Source organism: Nyctereutes procyonoides, unplaced genomic scaffold, assembly GCF_905146905.1.
Source record: "Nyctereutes procyonoides isolate TBG_1078 unplaced genomic scaffold, NYPRO_anot_genome, whole genome shotgun sequence".
Taxonomy (NCBI): Eukaryota; Metazoa; Chordata; class Mammalia; order Carnivora; family Canidae; genus Nyctereutes; species Nyctereutes procyonoides.
The window spans coordinates 20,953,319-20,975,372 of NW_026575131.1; the positions used below are offsets into that span (position 1 = coordinate 20,953,319).

A 22,054-nucleotide genomic window follows, 5' to 3' on the forward strand; every position below is an offset into this window, starting at 1 on the left:
AATGGCACAGGGAGGGAAGGCATGTAATTGTGAGATATCACTGTGCAGAAGGCTCTCAGCTTTGTTTTGCTGGCTGTTTTTCTAATTCAGTAGGGCTTACTCATCAGTGGCAGTTCAATGCGCGTTAATGACTCTGGGATTGCAGGCATCACTCTGGACAAAGAAATGATTATTGTGCGGTCAAAAGAAGTTCAAAGACAAGAAGGGAATTTCAGTTTTTTTCCTTAGAGATCCACATTCAAGAGCATATAAATTAAGCCAAATGTTAAAAACCACAGTCTGAAAGCTGACTTCAAAGTCACAACTCTCTAATTAATGAACTGCGAGCTTCAGTTTGGACAAGTTGTGGTTTGATGCGCCCATAAATCAACATGACAGGCCCGTTTCACAGCCTCAGACAGTGCTTGTCATTGAGTCACATCAGATGTAAACACAGCAGAAAAAAGAAGGGATATGAAGGAGGTGCAATTGATCAACAGAATTGGTAAAAACCCACTTTTGAAGCACATTATGCATGATCACAGGAAATGGTTACAGCCTCAAGAGGTTTCCCCTTCTGCTGTTGCTTTTTTGAATCAGATTTCTAACAGCCTTCAAAAGGGAGAATAAGAATTATGGAGTTTCTCCCCTGTGGCTCCCAGGCAATAACCCCCTGTTGTTATTTTGTGCTTCTTTCTTTTCAAAGGCATCAAAATTTAGTTTTTTAAAGATCTTTAACTCTATATTTGAAGACAAACAAAAAAGGGCTGCCACTGTCATTCTTATCAGTTACCAGGGATTGTGTTTTTTCTTTCTGTTGCCACTTCTTATTAACCTCTTATTTGGTCTGTTAGACAGAGTTTGGAATGCATGTCTGCACGCTGAGAGCACATGAAAGTTCAGATGAGCTCAGAGGGCAGATAAAGAAATGTGAAGGGGAAAGTTACATGGCAGAAGGAAGGATGAAAGTTAACTCTCCCAAATTGCTGCTGTCAGAAAGGGGGCATCTTGGCACACAAAGATGATGGTGGTGCCTGAGTTTGGGAAGGGAGCGCTTTGTATCTGAACAAGAAGAAGGGGAGACATTATAGTAGCATCTTAGCACCTCCAGGACACGAGGTTTGCTGTGGTCGCATTTTGTCATCCACGTCCAAGGCTAAGGTGATGCAAGGTGTAGGTTGCTTTAACATCCTGAGGGGTAGGCAGACGAGCGGGCAGGTCTCCTTGGATGCGACTGTATGTTCACTGCGCCGGTGGATTTGGCCGAGAGCTTTTGTAACAGTGATTAAGAGATCCTTGTTTTCCTGAGGTGTAAGGCTGCAGGGGGGGGGGGGGTGGTCAGCTCCTGAAATTATCATGCAGGTGGTGGTCCTTTTGTGCCACGATGAAGTAGAGTCACATGGTAGCAATTTCACAATGTGGACTGGTGGTTCTGATTTTAACAAGGTTTGAACTTGGATGATGACAGATGGAACAAGTGTATTAATGTGCTGAATCCCTAGTCATTAGTGGCTCATAATTTTGAATCATCAACCCCCACCCCACCCCTCCTGCCACCACTGCCACCTTTTTCCCTCTTTAGATTACCCCTGCAGTGAGACACTTGATCCCTAGCCAGAACAATGTACCTTCACTCAACTTTTTTCCAGAGTTGCCTCGAGATGTTTCCTTGAGAAAGTTAGGCTCTCCATCCAGTTGGCCCTAAGACCTTCTTAGGAGGTAGAGCTTCTGTAGCCCCATACAGCTATTGAAGTGACTGCTTGTTAATATTTGACAGAATGGGTGTGGAAAATTGAAGGCAGAATTAATTTTCAGTCAAGCTACCAAAAAAAAAAAAAAAAAAAATCCCATCCTGTGCGGGTGAGGTAGGCTAAGTTGATTGTTTTAAAAGGGCCGTTTGTCCAGGCAGTTATGACAGTTTATGTTAGGCAGCAGGGAGGAGCCGAAGAAAGGAAAACAGACCTTTGACTGCAGCTCTAGGGAGGGGATCTGAAATGCAAGGTTTATCAGGGCATTTTAGCATTTTAACACTGACTACTGACCTGTCCAGGGGACTGCTCGGAGACCTTTTTTGTATGCATTCAATTGTGAGAAGTAAACAAACGGGCTCGTATCCTGTGTTTGGTAACTGGGTGGGGAACACAGTTTGGCAACCAGTGTTGCTTTTAAATTCTTTCTTTGGACAATGGGCCTTGTATACTTTTATATCCTGGCTTTTCAAACGTGGACAGCTTTCATGAGCTTTTCCTAGGGATGGCCAGAGAGACAACAGAAAAGCCATCAGTCATTTTATATAAATACAAAATTTTTTAAACATTTCATTTACAGTAAGACAGGAAACACCCTCCCCAAACTCGGGCACCCCCTCTCCATTCTTTTCTACTTCACGAAGCCCTGGTTCCCCCATCTTTCATTGTATCCATGTTTTTTTCTTCTCTTCCTTCCTTCTGTTTTTTTTTTAAGTGTCATGAATTAATATCTGTTGAAGAAATGAAAAAATCATTTTGACATGAATATAACTATCATTGGGTTTTACATTAATGTGATAACATGGGAAGGGGTGAAAACAATTGGATCATTTTATGCATGCTGTTCTTAAAATGAAAACACTGGCTTTTCATTTAAATTTATTTAAATTTTTGTTGTTAGTGGTATAGAATTTGTTTTTTGGAGTGAAACTCAATTAACTTTCTCAGTGGCATGGTAGTAAGTCTGAAATTGGTTGCTAATAGGAGAATGATGGTTTTTACTGTAAAATAAACTGCTCGGAGACCGAAAGGAAACCACCATTTTTCTCTTCCTTTGAACTTGGCATCAGAAGGTCTTGATACACATACCATTTTATGGATGTATCAGATAAAGGTCATGTGTTAGGTTAAGTGAATGCAGTTGTTTGTAAAGTATAGTTATTAGAAGCTCTGAAAGGGTTGTATAGTCCCTTTTAGTTATAGAAGTCTTCCTGATATTTTGAGTGATACTCAGAATTGGGAAAATGGATCTTGTTGGGTTTTGTTTTTTTTTTTCCCCTTAAAGGGTCTTTTTTTTTTTTTTTTTGGCTACAGTTTGGGAAGGGTTAATTTTCCTTTCATAATTGTTAGCCATAATGTGGCTAAGACCTCCACCTCGATTTGATTCCTAGCAGATTAAGGATATTAGATAATTTCCTTCTATTTATTGTACTACTGCACTGTATTATCTTTCTATCACTCAGATAATTACTGAGGAAATCTACATTAATTTTTTTTGGCTAGAGCGAGGCCTGCTAAACACAGGAATGATGTATTGATGTTTTACACAACAAAAGTTTTCCTCCTGTCATTGTCCAATCAACAAAAAGATATTTATCATACCGTAAAGCCCCTTCTTTTCAAGAACAAAGCGGGTGGGGAAGCAGGACAGGCCAGCGGACCTGGGGGTTTCTGAAACTAAAGCCAAGTTAAGGCATCTGAAGCTTAAAGTGTCCTTCATATTAAACACTCACAGTCGAGTACGATGTTGTTTGCTAAATTATGAATGTGTGTAATTAAAATCTAGTGGCTGTTTCTATGAAAGATTTACAATGTTATTTCATCGTTTGTCATGGCTAATTAACAATATTAGATGAAGTTTTTCTTCTTCAAAGGTCTGATTTTTTCTCATTTATTTATGTCAGGAGTGATAAACAGAGTAGTTAAAAGCTCCCGGTGCAGGCAAGAGGAAGGCAGCTTATTCTTCTATACTCTCAGAGGTCCAGGGTTCAAATCCCTCCAGACCAGAATGGTGCATTCCTTCTCTGTAGCATGAATAATTAAACATTTCAAAGTCTGGAAGTTCACATCTCGACTATAAACACTCAGGCCTTTCAAACTGTAGGAAAAGCTGACTTGATCAACGAGGTATTTTTTTCTGTGCCCCTGGCAGCCGAGAGGGAACATCCAGCCACCACCCTCCCCCCACTCCCCACCCATTCTCTTCAGACGTGTGATGTCCTGTCCCTTTCGCACCAGCCCCAACACTGAGCCCTCCCTAGACCCCAGCAGCCATCGTTGATGTTTGACGATGACGGCGTGTTTTGAAACATCCGTACTCTGAGCCTTCCTCAGGACGTGGCCATCTCATTTTCCTCTCCCTGATTTCTTACAGCAGCAGCAGGTGGCTACCCAGCAGTTGGCTTTTCAGCAGCAGCTTCTCCAGATGCAGCAGCTACAGCAGCAGCACCTCTTATCTCTACAGCGCCAAGGCCTTCTTACAATTCAGCCCGGGCAGCCTGCCCTTCCCCTCCAGCCCCTTGCTCAAGGTAAGCACCCATTACGCAGCAGGTGGGCACCACTCTGCGGAGACGTTGGGTCAGAGGTGGCGGGCTGTCGGGTGGTCGACTCCAGCTCATCAGTAAGGACATGGTCCATCTAAAACCAGCATATACAGACTTCAGAGAAAAGATTGGTTGAGGTCCTAAGGATGGACCTATGTAGAAGATGAAGGACTTGCTCGTTGATGCCAAAATGAAGACGAGGAGTGGTGTGATGCTGAGCAGTAGCAGAGGAATCCCACTGTTGCACATTCTTAGAGTAGGAGAAAGCAATGCTACTTTGATTTACAGAGCATTTTAATCCAATCAGGCACTGTCAGTTTGGAATCACAGATGAATTTTCCTGAAGGCTTGTTTAGCCTTGTTTAGCCACTGTAAGTTATATTTTCCGTCATTGTAATTCATTCTGTTTTAAAGCTTAGTGATGCTTTTTAAATGCCACTTCCTAAGTTCTAGGGATAAATTCAGGGTTTATTCTATATGTTAGGATTAATCTCTTTTGTTGGGTTTTCTTGTTTGCATTCATCTGTTGATTTTTTGAGCAAGTTCTGCACTCATCAGAACAGGTAGTATTTCTCCCTCTTGTTCTTCAAAAACTAGAGTTCCTTGCAAAGGAACAAGATATCACAGGTTTAAAATTTCTTTTGAAAGGCCATTGACTTATTACAGTGGGTGTTGAAACAAATGAGGATTTGTTATAACAAATAACAAATTTGTTATCAGAAACAAATGAGGATTCTAGCCATTTTAGGGCATCCTCATGGTTGAAACAACTCTTTGCCATGTGTTATGTGAACGCACATGAGATTATTCAGAACCAGAACACAGGGAAATATGAAAGGAAAGCAGAAAGAGTCATGACATGTTTGGCAATACAGTCCCCCACCCCCCCATCCTATACATAGTTCACACATTTCAGTCACCTCCTCAAGGCGTCTGGTCTTGGCAGTTGTAGTAGTCTTGGATGTACACGTATGGGCCTTAAAGTCTGATAGCTAAGGTCTTTGGTGTCTTAGATTCAGTTGCCTTCTGAAGAGGGTTGAAAATGTGGCACCACCTTCACCCTTGGTGGTGAGTAAGACATTCTCATCTGTTCAACAACTTTTGGTGTCAAGTGGAACCAGTGAGGCATGTCTCCATTCGAATCTTCTCTCTTGAGTCAACCACACCCAACTTGTATCTCTTCCGGGGTTTTCTGTTTTTGTTTACTTTTTCAGTGTTCAAACTGGGGCTTTCTCCTCTAATGTCCCTCCTCCTCTTTTTGCCTTTACTGCTCAACCACTGGATCCATAATCAGCATCTCCGTGGCTGTCAAAATAGAAGATTTGGTAACAGAGCAGTACGAGGGGAGAAGAAAGGACACATCGGCTAATGTATTTTTTTTTGTGCTTGCAAAAATGTCCTAACGTGCATTAATTACACCTTCAGGTTTATTGTTGGAAACATCGCAGGCTGTTCTGACACACCCACTGGACTCGGGCTTCAACCTCTCATCTTTTCCCACTGCTCCTATACTATTAAGTTTGCTCACTAAGGTTCATTGTTATAGTACATCAGTTAAGCTGTCCAAAAGAGGGCAATTGGGCAGTGACAAGACAAGCTCATGTGTAATGTGAAAGAAATGAATGTGGTGATGCATGAAGTGTAATCTCTGCAGTAACATATCAGAGACACCAGTAGGTAATTCACTAGTCATGGCATTGATTGATATGCTTAGCAATCTGCTATAACTATTAGCCCCTGCGACATTAAGAGGAAGCATATTTAACATCTAAGGGATACCCTTTAGGTGTGCCCAAGATACATAAATGTAAATATACAGTATTTTGGGAGTCAGGTTGTAGCAGTGGAGTGAGCTACCTGCGTCGATGCCATCTTTTACAGAATCCAGAGGTTGGTTCTGTCTCTCCTATCCCCTCGCCCAAAGTGGCTTGAGAATTCAGTCGTGTTGGACTACAACACAATTTTTTTTTATCAGAGACATGATGGCTTAAAACTGATGTCATTATGAGGTTTAAATCAACTTTCTGCTTGCTTGAACATGGTCACCTGGGTATGGATGTACAAGGACAAAAAAAGGTTGATCAACTCTGTTTGTCTTTGAGCCAGTGATACCTGGGGTTGTAAAATTGAGTTCCATGAGCAGTAATCTGTCAACTGTCCCCACAACATACATTTTTTAAGCCAGTGTCTGCATTTTCTTTTATAATGAAGGGGTCGGTTGTCCTGGAAAAAGAAATGTAGCAAGGCACAGGGGTTATGTGTTACAAATGCCGGTAACGGCCACTTTGTGATACGGTCATCACGATTCTTTTACATACCTGCTCCAGGCCTTGGCGAAGTCACCTTAAACGTGTATAAATATGAAAGTATGAATAGATAGAAAGTAATATTGTGAGGCCTTCTTTTTTTCCCTTCCTGAAGGTTTTATGGTATGAAGTAGGAGGGATGTTTTTGTTGTTTGTAAGAGGATTGTAGGGCCTTCTCTGTTTTGCATAATTAGCACATACACTTTTCCCCCTGGTCTCTCGAAGCATCTGAGCCCCTGATATTCAGTAGCATTTTGACTTCTTAATTTTGAGGTTACGAACTATAGCGATTACATGCTGGAGATCTGTTCCTGTTAATGAATCTGTTTAAGCTGGTACTGTTATTCCTGTCTACCATATTGGAAGAAATGCGTGATGCTTTTTGGAAAGTTGATTATCGTATTTAGTCTGATGAGTGACTAGCCTGCCTTTTATCTGTCTTAATTCTATCACGAGATCATGGCTGTCAAATAATAGCATCCTCCGGTAGATAGTATGCCTGGAAGTAATAGTTTAACATCACTAACAAGGTGTAGCATTGATGGAGAGTGATTTGACTGCTCCCTGGAAGTCTGATGAGAATGTCCTCAAATGTAATTATCACAGTGAAATTTGACCCAAAAGTATGCCTGTTTGTCAGTGAGTTACTGTTTTATTTACTGTTTCCCCTTTGAGTGATGAAACGGATCTGCCAGCCCACTGGAATAAAAGGAGAGCAGAGGAACACTAACTAATGTACTCTGTCGGTGTAACAAGTGTAGCAACACATTTGCCTTTGTCTTTATTTGCTGGATAAACAGCTTACAAATTTTAAAACCTCCAAAGTTAACGCTTTTCTTGGAGGGATAGTGTTAACACAGTTGTTAGAAACAGTGTTCTTCCATTTTTTTTTTTCACTTCCCATGCAGCTGACCCAGAAATCAATTAGTTTGAGTTGAAAAATAGGCAGCTTGTTCTTTTCATGTGTATTTACTCCCCAGAAAATAAAAATAGGTGTTGACTGGTGTGGCTTTATATCAATATGCTATCATCAACAGACAAGCCTATTCACTATTGTTTCAATTGAGTAAACAGTGGTCGGAGGGTCAGCCATATTCACAGGTAATTGTTGGTGTGCGGACATTGGTGGCAGGCCTGTTAGCTACAAACACATCCCACATGTCACTTCGGAAGGTGTTTGAAAATAATAGCTCAGATGCAGCAGGACCGGACACGGGATTGTAGAGTGACCTTTCCCTTTGTTTAATTTGCCTCTGAGGCTTAATTTCAGGGGACAAGTAATAATTGAATATGCCTAATAACTAAATGCTCATTTGGGACAAAATCCATCAAAATATAATTGGCATTTGATTTTTATGAAGGAAGAAGAAAACCGACTTGGCTGTCGAGGATGCGTTCTAAGAATATCTGACCACTTAATGCATCATTTGAAGCCTCCTTTTATAATATATATTAATTGCAAATACTTGAGCATTTGAACATTTTCGTGGAGAACCGTTAGGAGAGACCAACTGTTTTTGTTAACGCTCCTCTCAGAAAGGCGGGGAAGGTTATTGGTCTGCTGTGCAATAATTTACTCCTCTTTGATATGCAAACGATCCACGGTGAATATAAAAAAATCCTATCAGACTCATTTCACAGTTCTTAACCACTCGGATTCTCTGGAGTCCATCGCCTCATTAGACCAGTGCTCTCCAATGCTAGCATAATTAAAATCTTTAACAGTTTAGCAAAGTAAAGATGTTTGGCTGATCACGTTGAGATGATTATCTATCCATTGTATTCTAAATGACAAAAATAAATTAAATTTAGACCTTGGCATTTTTTATTATGTGTTTCAAATGAATATAATGCACACAGCCTTCTTTTTTAATTCAATAGCTTAGGTTTGGTAAGAAACACGCCTGTTTCGGGTGCTGCTATAGAGTCAGAAAATGGCAGGCTTTCTAGGATAGCTGTGTTACAGTTGATTGAAACAATGAACTGCAATCCAGACATCCACTTCTAATGTGGAATTGCCTTATGCCGTACAGGGTTGATGATTTCTTCTCGCTGTCCTTTTGAAGGAACGGCTGTTGTTGTTTATTGTTGTTAGCTACCATTTAGAATCTTCTTCTTCTGCACATGCATGCACCAGCAGATGCATTGAGGTAGGATCTGGAAAGGGTGGGCTGTAGAGGCATGCCTGCCCCTAAAATAAAGGTTATGAGGCCATAGTAGTGAGATTGACATACTGATTGTATCTCCTCTTGGGGAAAATCCAGATTTGACCCTTCCTCCTTAAGATTCCTGTCCATTTTGACCCCCTTAAGAAACAAGAGAACTTGATTACTCCAAATTTATTTTACGTTTGCATTTTATTCTGCAATGGTTCATTAGCATTGATCTAAGAAATGACAGTAATAATAGTGTTACTTGTTAAAAAAAAAAGTTACACAGTTTCTCAGTAGACACATCCATCAATTAAGCATGTGGTACTAGAAACCAAAATTAATGAGGAAGATAGGTGTGTTAATGAAATAATCATAGTATAATCAATTTGAATGTTAAAAGTTGAAAAGCATTTCAGGAAGACGATATGAATTCATAATTTATGTCTAAAAGTGATTAATAAAAACTATATTTAATAACAAAGCTATTTGTCATCATTTAAGACTTAAGCACAAAAATTATTCATTTTGTGGTTCGTGTTGTCATAATAGTATAGTTGAACAAATTTATTTCGAGCCCTTCTTTGTGACTAAAAATACAATAACATCGATCTACTCCTTTTCAAAAATCTAGAAACAACAGTTTAGATGAAGGCATACTGTCTTTGCAGAGTAACTGTTTTGAATCCTTTTTACGGAGGTCTTTTATGTGTGACAAGGGCACTCCAACTCGGCTGTTCAGTGGGAGGACACGGTTGTTACTACCGTATTTGCCTTAGTTGGGAGGGGGCAAAAAAAATGCACACATCAAAAAACAAAAAAAAAACAACAAAAAAAAACCCCCTAACACTAGGCTTTGTTTACTGACTCTTTGATTTAATTACTGTTTGAAGAGGACGGAATTAGCTGTTAATTGATTTAATTATCCAATTTGTTTGTTTCAGGCATGATTCCAACAGAATTGCAGCAGCTCTGGAAAGAAGTGACAAGTGCTCATTCGGCAGAAGAAAGCACAGGCAGCAATCACAGCAGTTTGGATCTGACCACAACATGTGTCTCCTCCTCTGCACCTTCCAAGACCTCCTTAATAATGAACCCACATGCCTCTACCAATGGACAGCTCTCAGTCCACACCCCCAAAAGGGAAAGGTAGGAATGAGCTGCTGAGATGTGTCTGAAGAGGTCTTGAGGGTGGGAGGGGTGGGTGGCCTTGCTCGGCCGTATTTCAGCGATCCCTGATGGGATCCCTGGGACTTGAATGCACATCAGAGGACCTAAGAAGGTGTTCACTATGGTTTGGGTGGGAAGTGTCTAATTATTTTCACCTCCCCAACATGGAATTAGCAGTTACACAGATCTGACCTAAGCCTGAGAAGCCAGGCAGAGTTAGTTTCTTGCTGGATGGTTTGGATGTCAGGGGTCCCAGGCTCAGTCTTCGTGCTCCGTGCTCACTCCACGCAAGCTCAACACCTGGGCCCTACCTACCTTCTAAGGGAGTAGTAGAGTCTGGTATTGGCAATTTTGAATCACGGTTCAAGAAAGGATAGAACATAGCCTGTCCGTTCTGCCCTCCTAGAGGGCAGGGAGCCCATCTTTTGCATAATTGCGCGACCTTTTTCATGGTAAATGCTCAGTGAAGGTTGGAAGGAGCTGGAGATGGAAGGGGTCTGGGTATGTGCAGCTAGGATGCACATCTGTACACAGATTGAAAAAAAATAGAGCCTTAACTCCCAAGGAGGAATGCGGTGCTGTCTCGCTTGCTGTATTCCTCTCTGGAAGTTAAGGCTTTCTATATTGTGATTGCCCTCAGCGTTGCTTGAACGTTAGCCGAAGCCGAGTCTGTTTGAAATATCCAGAATATATCCCATTAGCAGACAGTTCTAAGAAAACGAAGCTGTTAATTCATGTTATTGGAGCTTCACACCCCAGAAGCATTAATACTACTGTTGAATGCTTTTCAGAAGTGGAGTACATATATATGTGAATTATATATATATAATGCTCCTAAAATTAAAAGCTTTTATTTTCAATGTACTATTTTTAAATCGGTTTCCCATCTATTTCATATGCACAGCTTCCCCACACAGAAGAAAAGTAACTTTCAAAGTAATGTGTGATAGTAAATGTCACTTCCAGCAGGAAAAACAAATTCTATATTTTGTTTTTTAATAAAAATGACTCAGTGAAAGTTTTTTTAAATGATATTTTTCACTTGAGCAATTACAAATATAATTTCATACATTTCTTCAACTATTGAGCATTAAGAAGCCCACGGGTTTAATTAGATGTGTATCTTTCTACCAGCAACATTTTATCCATTTCAAGATCAGTAATCACAGAAAATGCTCTCTGAATATTTGTGTGTGTGTGTGTGTGTGTGCGTGTGTGTGTGTGTGTGTGACATTCAAGCAGGAAAAATGTGAGAGGTTCTGAGAGATGGGAGTAATAGATGCTTTATCTGAAACTTGGAACCATTTTAAGATCATTTTGGAACTTCTGTGATAGACATAGGTAAAGTAAAACATGTTTCAAATTTCCTGTTCAGAAGAACTCGAAGGGTAGAATGGTGGACAGTAAGAATCTCTGTGGAGCCATTGGGCCAGATGTGAGGATAGCTTTGTACACCTTTGAAGCCAATCTTTGCTCTTGCTTTACCACCTCTTACAGTGTCTTTGCAAGTAAAAAAATAACACTGAACCTCAGAGAGCTTTAAAAAAAAGGTTCTAGGTTGTTGTCCTTTGCTGTACTTGGCTTTGGGTGTCTAAGGTCGATGCCATCCATTTACCATGGAGTGATCGAATTACATCTTGATCCATAGGCAGAACAGTCCATCCACTGAAAAATGCCGACTGATGCCCTTAAGATATTTGTTGCAATCTTATCGGCAATGGTGGAGCCTGCACAGATTTCCTGTGACACAGAAAACTCTTCTTGTTTAGATGCAGTATGCTCGGTTTCATTCTAAAAGGTTCTATATCTGCAGTCAGGTGATAGATTAGCAATGAGGCAGGTGGGAGAAGAATAGCCCTTTTTATGTTTTCAGGTATATTTGAAAGTGAATGGATCTAATAGTCTCATTCCAGGGGAATAAGTTGACTTGAATTTTTTTTTTTATAATCCTCACTTGTCTGCAAACCAGTTAGGCTTAATCTTCGCTATACTACCTGCTAAAAATTAGAATATGGATCAGAAAATAATTTGGGTTCTCCTGAGCTGTAATCTGGCTGTAAAAACAGGCTGAATTTTCCAGTTCTATACGCAAAGAAGGAAACAACTAATGAAATTACATGCCACTCCTTAATATTCTGGCTCTCTCAGTTTATATTACAGGGTAGGTTCCTAGTTTCTTTTCCTAAAAGAAAATTCTCGTTAGCCTATTTTAGCTGAATGTAGTGAACAAGACAAATGAGCACCCCCTAGGTTCAAGATAATTCAAAAGTTAGAAACTTACAGAATTGATCATTAAAAATTCAATTATTAGTTACCAGCTTTGTGTACATACAAGTACTGATAATGAGGCTTCACCTCGTTGTACCTTACGATTTATTTTTAAATCGTCAATGTGATCTCCTCTTTAAGTAGTAGAAAATGGTTTAAAAAGTAAGAGAGGAAAAAAAAAAGAGAGGAAAGCTATCACAATAAAAATGTTTTCACTTAGACACTGACTTGATGTCTGTCACAGGGGTCCCTTGGAGAAGTTTTGTCCCTTCTTCCCAGTGCATTTGTGAAATACGTAACTTTGCAGGCTCTCCATTGATTTCCACGTAACATTGTCTCCCCGCCGCCCATTCTCCCAGAGCAGTATCTGAACAAGCAAGAGGCTCTGCTGCCGCACTGAATAATCATCTAGCCCTTCAGACTCAGTCTTAGGTGACAGCTTAAGAATTCTTCCTTAAAGGATTCAGGAACGCTCCGTGCGAAACTGTGTTGGAAAAAGGCAGGATCCTAAGAGTTTTTGTTTTTTCAAGTGGTAGGTGTCTCACAATCCCACCTAGGCTACATATTTCTGTGTCATTTGGAAACCTCCCTCCCCCCGACTCTTGCCCCCATGTATTTTGCGGGCTCCTGTGAGCAGCCGCTGTAGCAGCAGCTCTGGGGTTTGGTGAGCTGCAATCTGTTAAGGAGATAAATAATGTGCTTGGCACGACACTCCTACTCTCCTCTTTAATTTGTCTTACACAAGGAAAATTATAATTAAATCATTCAGGGTAAACCCTTGAGTGTAGAGAAGGGAAAAAACACACTTTGGTAAAGATTGCCAATAGAAACCCACTTCCCTGTTGCGCAGGGTAGAGACATTTATCAATATTCAGCACTATTACGAGAGGAGCGGCCCATGTGATTTGTGAGGCGGATGCCAACGCTCAAATCAAGGCTTGTTAAGATCCTGTCCCTGTGCAATCACGGCCATGCAGCATCATTAGAATTCAGTACTGGCGCCGTGCTTCGTGCTTTGATTTTCTTCCGGCAATTTAATAATGTTTATTGTGCTGATTATATATAAATTCATTGGTGCAATAAACATACCTCGGTTGCCAGAGCCTGCGAGGAGCGTGGTGAAGGTGAAGCTCAGCAGAAGCTAAAGGGAGCTAACGAGGAAGCAGGCGTGTGTTCTCGTCCCTCACTGCCGTTTCATTCCCGAGGACCCAGGGAGCCGCGACATCCTAGACAAACAGATAAAGCTCAGACCTGGGACACCTGTGAACGTGAAGCTGTCATCTTGTTCCCTTTAACTTGCCCGACTGTCTTGCTTTAGGAAATTCCAAGTTTTGGTGTGGGTAAACAAAATCAACGGAATGCAAATGAAACATTTATTAAAATGCTAAATTTAGTAAAGCCCTTTGAGCTTCTTGGATCAAAGCAGCTATGTAAATACAAATAGCAATTACTACTTAAGTAATTGCCTGAATTAAAATTCTAAATATCACATTATATTATGGTGCACTTGGGAAAGGGGAGGGAGCTCACACTTCCTCGGTTCTTTCTCCATGCCAAGCACTGGCTAAACCCTTGTTTTTGGAATGATGTCTCATTTTATCCTCACTGAGAAGCGGTAGGGATTATTATACCCATTTTACAGACAAGGAAATTGACTCATAGAGACTAAGTAACTGACCTAGGGTCACAGAACTGGTTAGTGGCGTAGCCAAGATCCAAATGCAAGCCTGTCTTGTAACTTTGTAAAACAGCACTTAAAGTTTTCATTTCGCCTACCAGTGAATATTCAATTAGGATAAATTGAAATCGGTGTTCCTAAAATGACTTTTAATCCAGCAGAATGCTTACTGACTCTACCTACTCCTACTCTCTGCACCGCAGCACATTTTATTTATTTATTTTTACGGATTTTATGTTGTTCAAGAGAGAGCAAGCATGAGTGGGGCAGGAGGAGCAGGGAGAGAGGGAGAAGCAGACTCCCCCCTTGAGCAGAGAGCCCCACCTGGGGCTCAATCCTAGGACCCTGGGACCAGGATCTGAGCCGAGGGCAGATGCTTAATCAACTGAGCCACCCTGGCACCCCCATCAACACATTTTAAAGGAAAATACAAGGTTTCCTCTTTTAATGTGGATACTGGTATCTACTGGGCTGTCCAGGAAGGAAGGGGGTGGGTAGCATCGACAAAATATACGTCACTTATAGTCTGAAACAGCACATAAAGAACAAAAATGAAGCCCATGGCGGCTTTGCACACAGGCAGCTGCCAGCCAGCGTCGCTCTCTCTGCAAGTCTCCCTCCTTCCTTTCTCGCCTCCTAGATCTTGTGCTTCCGCATTGAACACGTCCTCCGGTCTTTATCCCATTTTCCCTGTCCTCTGTGGTCCAGATGAGAGATACTCCTCTTCTCTGAGTCTGCCCAGCTTTTTGCTTTCAGTTCAGCCGCCACGAGTAGCTGTTTGCTAACTTGAGCGTGTCTCAGATTCAAAGCTCTTCTAAATGCGTATTTCAAGACTTCCTTACACATCTAGTGGAAAAGGTTTCTTTGGGTCGGTTGTGCAGCCTCTTCTTCCCTCGAGGCTGTCCTGTTGTTCCTGCGATTCACGTGGCCCCTGCCCTGTGAGATCTAACCTGCCCTCTGTCCACTCACAGTGTTTCTTCCTGCCTTCTGCTAGTTTGTTGACACAGCCCCATGTATGCCAGTTGCTTGCGTTTTCCACACTCTGCAGTGGGCAGCTGCCTGCAAATAACTCCTGACGGTTTTTGCTTGGCTAGTGCACTTTCAGACATTTTCACTTGATACACAGTCTCTGGTTTTGATTTGTGGCCTCTTGACATATTGCCATGCATTTGACTACATAACAATAACATTTGTGTTTCCCGCCCCATTATTTTCAAAAGTTGAGGAACTTTAAAATGTGGACATGGCTGGCGTTGAATTTTTTTTCATTCGTTTTCTTTTTTTTTGAACAGAATTCTGTGCTGACAAATATTGGTGCTCTTGGTTGACTTGCTAAAATTCTAGAAGCTTGCTTTCAGAACTATTCCAGTTATACGTGCTTTTAACTGCTGCGTGTTTTCATATTCCTATTTTGGGCGTCTTGAGCCAGAAACGTATGCAGTAAGCTCTAGGTCATATTACTCTGAACGGCTCTTCTTTATTTCAACTCCTTTTGTTTTGTTTTTGAAAATCATACAGTTTCTTCTGTATTTTCCTTTATTTGAAGCACTTGAACAAATGAGCCACCCCAAATCGTTATTTCCCATTAGAGTGTTCTGGAGAACCTGCAGTCAAATCGTTCCAAATTGTCTTCAAAATTATTACTGCTGCTTGCCGCCTGCCTGTATGTGCTGAGGCAATTGATCTGTAACACAGGTCAGCAAATTACAACCTACCAGCCAAATCTGGCCCACTGCTCATTTTGTAAATAAAGTTTTATTGGAACACAGCAATGATCATTCATTTATACATCGTCTGTTGCTGCTTTCATGCTACAATGGGTGGCTTAAGCAGTTGCAGCAGAAACCATATGGCCCACAATGACTAAATAATTTACTATCTGGCCATTTATAGAAAATAATTTGCCATCTCCTTATTTTAGCTATAAGAGCAATGTTTCTCAGATTTCCTCATGATAGTCTCACAGGTATTTGTTAAAATATACAGCTTCCTAGGCCTCTCTCATGAAGATTTGGATTATACTGCTAGGGGATGAGGGTGATGGAATTCGTACTTGTCACATATTGCTTATATTCTTGCTACTCAGCGGCTGCAGGCCAGCAGCTTTGGCATTACTTGGTTTGGTAGGGGCTTCTTAGAAATTCAGGGTCTCTGGTCCCACCCCAGACCTGCTGAATTCGGGTCTTCATTTTAACCAGATCCCCAGGGCTGTCTCAAGTTTCGAAGCAGTGCTAGTGGCATGTTCAGCTCACCTGGGTTTTGGCACTCTTGGAAAGGGCATGCTTAATTTGATTAAGCATCCCAGGATGTATTCAGCCCACTAAGCTAGTGGCTTGCCATTCTTATGTGATCCTAAAAAGTAGAAGTAGTACTGCTAGAAGGACTCAGTACCTGGCATATGATGGTGATGATAATGTTGCTAACCTTTATTGAACTATTACTTTGTATAGGACATGAGTACAAAGGATTGGACATAAGCCTTGATACTGACTTTCCCATTTAAATCCTAACATTAACCCAGCGGGGTACTGTCCTCTTGATACGGATGGTATTTGGGGGGCCCGGAACAATTATATAATTTGCACAAGCCACACAGCTAGTTAGGACCAGGCAGGGACTGGAACCAGAGTCTCCCTGACCCTCAAGTCTTTGTAATGACTGTCATAGTCTGGTGGTTCCCAAAGGGGCTGTTCTTCAGAACCATCATGACTTTGCCCAAAATACTGGATTGTAGTCACCAGGGAGTAAAGCTCAGAGATCAGGATGAGGCCATAACTTTCAAGGATGAGGGCCTGGGGCCAGACCTGTCTGTTTAGCTATAGTCTGAGAGAAGCTCCAGAGGTTCACAGTTGGCAGTGCTCCTACCCTGCCTCATCTTTTCACAAGGGGGCAAATCAGGTGCCTGGCAGTGAAGAACGTAAAGAACAGGCTGGGCATGGCCTGTCAGGTGTTGGAAGGGACCTGAAAAGAAGTAGACACAGCCAGTTGCAGAGGCCTGAAATGCAGGTGCTTCTGAGCCCCAAAGCAGACTCTTGGCAGCGACACCTGTCCCTTGTCTATCTGTATAGGGCAAAAACATTTCTGCTGATATCAGAAAGAAACAAAATGTCTAAGTTAACATTTCGTACCACAGACATGCTGCTGGGTATTTTGTGACCATCATGCCTGGAAGAGCCGCAGTCCGTTTGTCTCATTATTTAAAACCACTTGCTTCTCGGTCTTAGAAGCAAGGAAGAAAAGCTTTCTCAGGGCATGTGGCAAGGTGCAGTCTCATGTCCTGTCATTCACACATAAGATAGGGCGAAGGAGAAACATCTTTAAAATATTGGCATGCCATGAGGGATAGGTTTATGGATTTTTCTTGACTGTTCGCTCTGTATGGTGATTAAAAGAAAAAAAACTCAGCCATTATTCTCAAACAGCTGTTGTATCTTATCTCAATAAAGCGCCTTTTACCATAACACACCATCATTAGACTCTATAAATCTTTTTCTATTTATGTGTTTAAAAGATATGTGCTTTCCAATAAAATGGTTATCATTGGTCTAGAGAGTTGTATTCCTTTTATAAGTTTCTCCTAAGTTGAGTTGGTTTCAATTTTTTTCAATATGAATCTTGACCATGGGCTATTTCACATCCAATGTGCCCAGTTTCCCCCGCAAAATAATATTCGGGCCCCCGCTTTCTCTCATCATGTAGGATAGACATTCTTTTCTGATGAGTGGCTGCTGCTAATAGGGTTTTTTTTCACCAGATCTCTTTGTTGGCACCCCACCATTTTACAGGGTCTGCGCCCCTTCCTTCCAAGTACATTAGCTTTCTTAACATTTATCCCACACTGAGGGTGTGAAGGAAAAACATTTTGGCAGCAGGACAGTGAAGACCCATTTGGGGGGAACTCTGACAGCATTGTCCATAGTGCTGGCTTTTACCCTTCCCCTGCAAAAGTGTCTTGCTGAAGTGTACAGTTTTCGACTTGAATTAATGAACAGAAACATTTCCTTTGGTGGGCATTGGATCCATCCAAGAGTGGAAAGGGAAGCCCTGAATCTCCAGAAGGCCACAGGGTTTGGGAAAGTCCTGGTGTTCTACTCTTATTGTATGTATTTTTTTATTTTTTAAGATTTTAAAATTCGTGAGAGACACACAGAGGGGCAGAGACATAGGCAGAGGGAGAAGCAGGATCCCTGCAGGGAGCCTGATATAGGACTCAATCCCTGTACCCCAAGATCATGACCTGAGCTGAAGGCAGCCACTGAGCCACCCAGACACCCCTTCTACTCTCCTATAAATGAGAGTCCTTTAAATGAGTATGAGTCTCCTGATTTTAAGCCAGGGATGGGGCCACATGCAGGCAGCCTAGATGGAAGTCCCATTCTTTTTCAAAATTTCCCTAGCTTGCCTGTGTGGCGCTGGTGTCACCCTGTAGCCTGGCTCTGCAGCTCTCTCTGACGGGAGCCACCACTCTGCTGCCTGGCTCGCCTGGGTAATGCAAATGAGTGTGTTACATATGTACAGCAGTCCCAAGCTGCTTTATTCCACCCCCCTTTGTAATCAGTCAAGGCCTAAGTATATTATAAAGTATATTCTCCTCATTAAAACAATAGTGGAAGCTCACAAAGGGAAATTGTTAATATGTGTTCCAGCTTGTCATTTCTGCCTGTGTGAATAAAGAAGATAACCGTTCCTTTGGGGGAACTATTTCGGGAATTGAGCAACAGATATGCTAGCCAGAGAATTCTCTTAACTATAATTTTCCTTTTTGTTTGTACTCAAAAATAACATCCTGATGGGCTCTTCGGTGCTTCTGCATATCCAGAGCACAATTGCCACAGCCCAGGTGGTGTTAATATGGGACAATCCCCCGGGCACATGTCGCCCAGAGTTGTACAGCTTGTTCAGTGTCTTCGTCCATATGGCAATCTGTACCATTCACAGAAAGGCATTGGGGCTGTGCCTGGTGGGTACTGTGGTCAATGTAGTGTGAAGAGAAGGCTCCCACTCCCAGCAGCCTCTGTGGTATAGTTTGTCTTAGGGTAGATCTGAGTTACGATGTGCATGCTCCACACACACGCGTGCGCGCGCACACACACACACACACACACACACTCAACTAAGATATTCCAGAAGAGCTTTGCTGGTCTTCTTCCCTCTCTTCTTCCCCCATACCCCCTTTATTTTCCAAAACAAATGGTTAACTCAGCAGGTATAATTGCAGTGCATGAAACCTACCTGGGTTATAGAAAGTCCGTTAAAAGACACACACACACACACACACACACACACACACACACACTTTTCTGGGTGGTTGTCCATGGATTAACTCAACTCAAAAAATACATGCCTGTACTAGAATGCTTCTATAAACTCCCTGGCTTTTGTTGTCTTTTTTTTTTTTTTTAATGCGTTTTAAGTTGCAAAGAAGGTTTTCATTGTACCGCTTGCATGGTTGGGCTACTGGTTTTGGTTTTTGTGTCTTAAAGTGAAAAAGGGGGAAAGGAAAAAAAAATCATTATCAGACTCAGAAATCTGAGAGTAAAACATTCCCTGGAGGTGTTAGAACTGAAAAGAGAGAACCAAGGAAACAGAGATTTCCCAGAGAGTAAGGTGAAAGTAGGAACACTTTAAAAAGCACTTTGGGAAATTTACCAGAAGGCAAAGCCTTCTACATTTATATACCTAAATGTTGTTCCGCTTTTGTATAACTATTTGTATTCTTGTTTGGTAAACAAACAGACCCCATAGCAACTGTAGCTGATGATATTTATACTACCTGTATGACTTCCCTAAACAAACAGTACTTTTATGACCTTCAAATTTCATTCCTTTTATAGTCTTCAAGGAAATCAGACTAACTGGCAGGTTGATTTTTCTTTTTCTTGCCTTTCTTTTCATTCTTCTTCCTTCCCTCTTTCCAATTCTCTTCCTTTTTTAATATGTTGAAGTCTATCTTTGAAGGCTCTCTTCTCTGGGTATTTTACGTCTTGGCTGTGAATCTTGAGTTCAAAGGTACGCTATGACAGAAGGAAAGAAAAACCTAAAGTGTTTGTGTAAAGAATATGGTATTTGCTTCCAAGAGCGGCTGTTGAGTCATCTGGTGGAATTTTAGGTTATACATCCAAAAGGCCAAAACGCTACCGAAAGTATTACTATAGACCTTAGAATTGGACAGGCATCTATGGCTATGTCTCTACCATTTATAGCTGAACTATTGATGGAAACATTCTTGTACACATGAGCCCCTCTATTCAACTTCCATTTTTCCATATGAGTCATATTTACGACAAGAACAAGAACTCTCATGTTAAAGATCAGTGTAAGAAATAAATGGCAGTTTACTTTAATTAGAAAAAAAAATAACACCAAGAGCTGGAATAATCCAGTGGTGTTTGAATAAATTAGAAGATTGTACAGGCAAAAATAAAAAGCAACTTAAAAAAAAAAGGCAACTTAACAAGGATAAGTGGGAAGTTGTCCAGAGTTCAACAGAAATGTGTTCCTGAGCGGGACAAAAGTCACTGGACAGTACTAACGTGCACACATTCATACAGCAGATCTTACCAAACCCTAACCACATGCCAAGTGTCCTAGGCTCCGGGGCATGCAGCTGTGAGCTTGACGAAGTCTGTCCTCATGGAGCTGACATTACAGTAGACGTAGAACAAACAAATAATTACATAATAAAAGAAATAAGTTCTGAACAAAATAACGCAGGGAAGGGAGAAGATTGAGTCTGGCAAAGCCGCTGTGAGGATATGACCTTTGAACAGATGGAAAGAAATTACAGAACAGCCAACCAGGCTTAGATACAGCAGAAGCAGAGGCCTTGTGTCCAGGGCAGAAAGGACATGTTTTGCTGGACCATGGCCCATACCTCAGTCAGTGCGGGGGCGGCTGTGTTTAGTGGTTATAGGTGTGGACTCTGAAGCCGGACTGCCTGCATTCCAAAACCGGCTGCCCACTGAAGTGACTTAGCGTTGGTGTGCCCAGTGGTCCGTCTGTGAAATGGGCATGATACCAGGCTCTGGCACGTAGTAGGTGCTCAGTAAATTTTAGCCAGCATTGTTAATTATTATTAAAGTCTTTGATTCATTCAAACCGCATTTATTATACACTAACTATATAGGTTCTGGAGCTTAAAAGAGTACCACAACCCAGTTCTTCCCCTTAAGGAGCTCGCCGACTAATCAGAGAGACATACAACGCAAAGAGACACGTGCAACGTGGTATAATCAATGCAGTGATACGGAAATATACAAAATGTGACACAGTGTCTGATTTAAAATGAGCACCAGTGGAATATCACCGTGGATGTATTTCCTCCCCCCCCCCACATGTGCAGCAGGTGAAATTTTTAAATACAGTGAACTCCATGAAAGAAGCTTCCCTGTCTTTCGTTTATCGCTACCTCCCCATCATCCGGTGTAGCCAGCCTATATGATAGTTGTGAAATATCATTGCAGAGACTAGATGATATGTGCAGAAGAAGGGTGAACTAATGGAATAGTAAAGATTAAGAACCCATCAGGAAGGGCAGCCCAGGTGGCTCAGCAGTGTAGCACCTGCCTTCAGCCCAGGGTGTGATCCTGGCGACCCAGGATTGAGTCTCATGTCGGGATCCCTGCATGGAGCCTGCTTCTCCCTCTGCCTGTCTGTCTGTCTCTCTCTCTCTGTCTGTCTCTCATGAATAAATAAATAAAATCTTAAAAAAAAAAATAACCCAGTAGGAGTAGTTCTGTATTTCCTACCCTTTGGCCACAGATGCTGTAGGAGCACCGGGTTAGTCTTGCGGATACTTACAGATGCTCCAAACACAGCAGAAAATCTGGGTTTCACGTTAAGAGTGTTCCTCAATTGTGAGCTCCCATCAGAATCATCTAGAGGACTGGCTGATCCAGTCTCAGTGCTCCCGAATAGAGAGGGCCTAAGAAATTGCAACTCTGCCAAGTTCCCAGGGGCCGTACTTTGAGAACCACTGCTCTCGCCCATCCTTACACGGTAGCATTCTTCCCCTGCTACCATCCAAAATGACAGAAAAGTGATGTGGAGAAGGAGAAAATCTCTTAAAACTGCGACCCAATATAAACTATGTTATGGAACAAAAAAAAATTTTTTTTTGAATTCTTAATATTGGCCTTTAAATCATTTGTAAGCACTCTTGTTTTTCTATTTTTTTTTTTAATGCCTGAAGATACTGTTTGTGCTTCAGCCA

The 22,054-nt window shown here is 41.6% G+C and overlaps 1 protein-coding gene across 15 annotated transcripts in view; it reads left to right on the top strand.

Moving 5' to 3' along the window:
• The window catches only part of FOXP1 (forkhead box P1), a 582,432-nt gene that overhangs the window by 491,070 nt on the left and 69,308 nt on the right, over positions 1-22,054 (top strand). For all 15 annotated transcript variants that reach the window (XM_055342934.1, XM_055342933.1, XM_055342948.1 and 12 more), the window contains 2 exons: positions 4,102-4,255; positions 9,671-9,875. In XM_055342934.1, the coding sequence (XP_055198909.1) occupies positions 4,102-4,255; positions 9,671-9,875 (359 nt within the window). The remainder of the gene's footprint in view (positions 1-4,101; positions 4,256-9,670; positions 9,876-22,054) is intronic.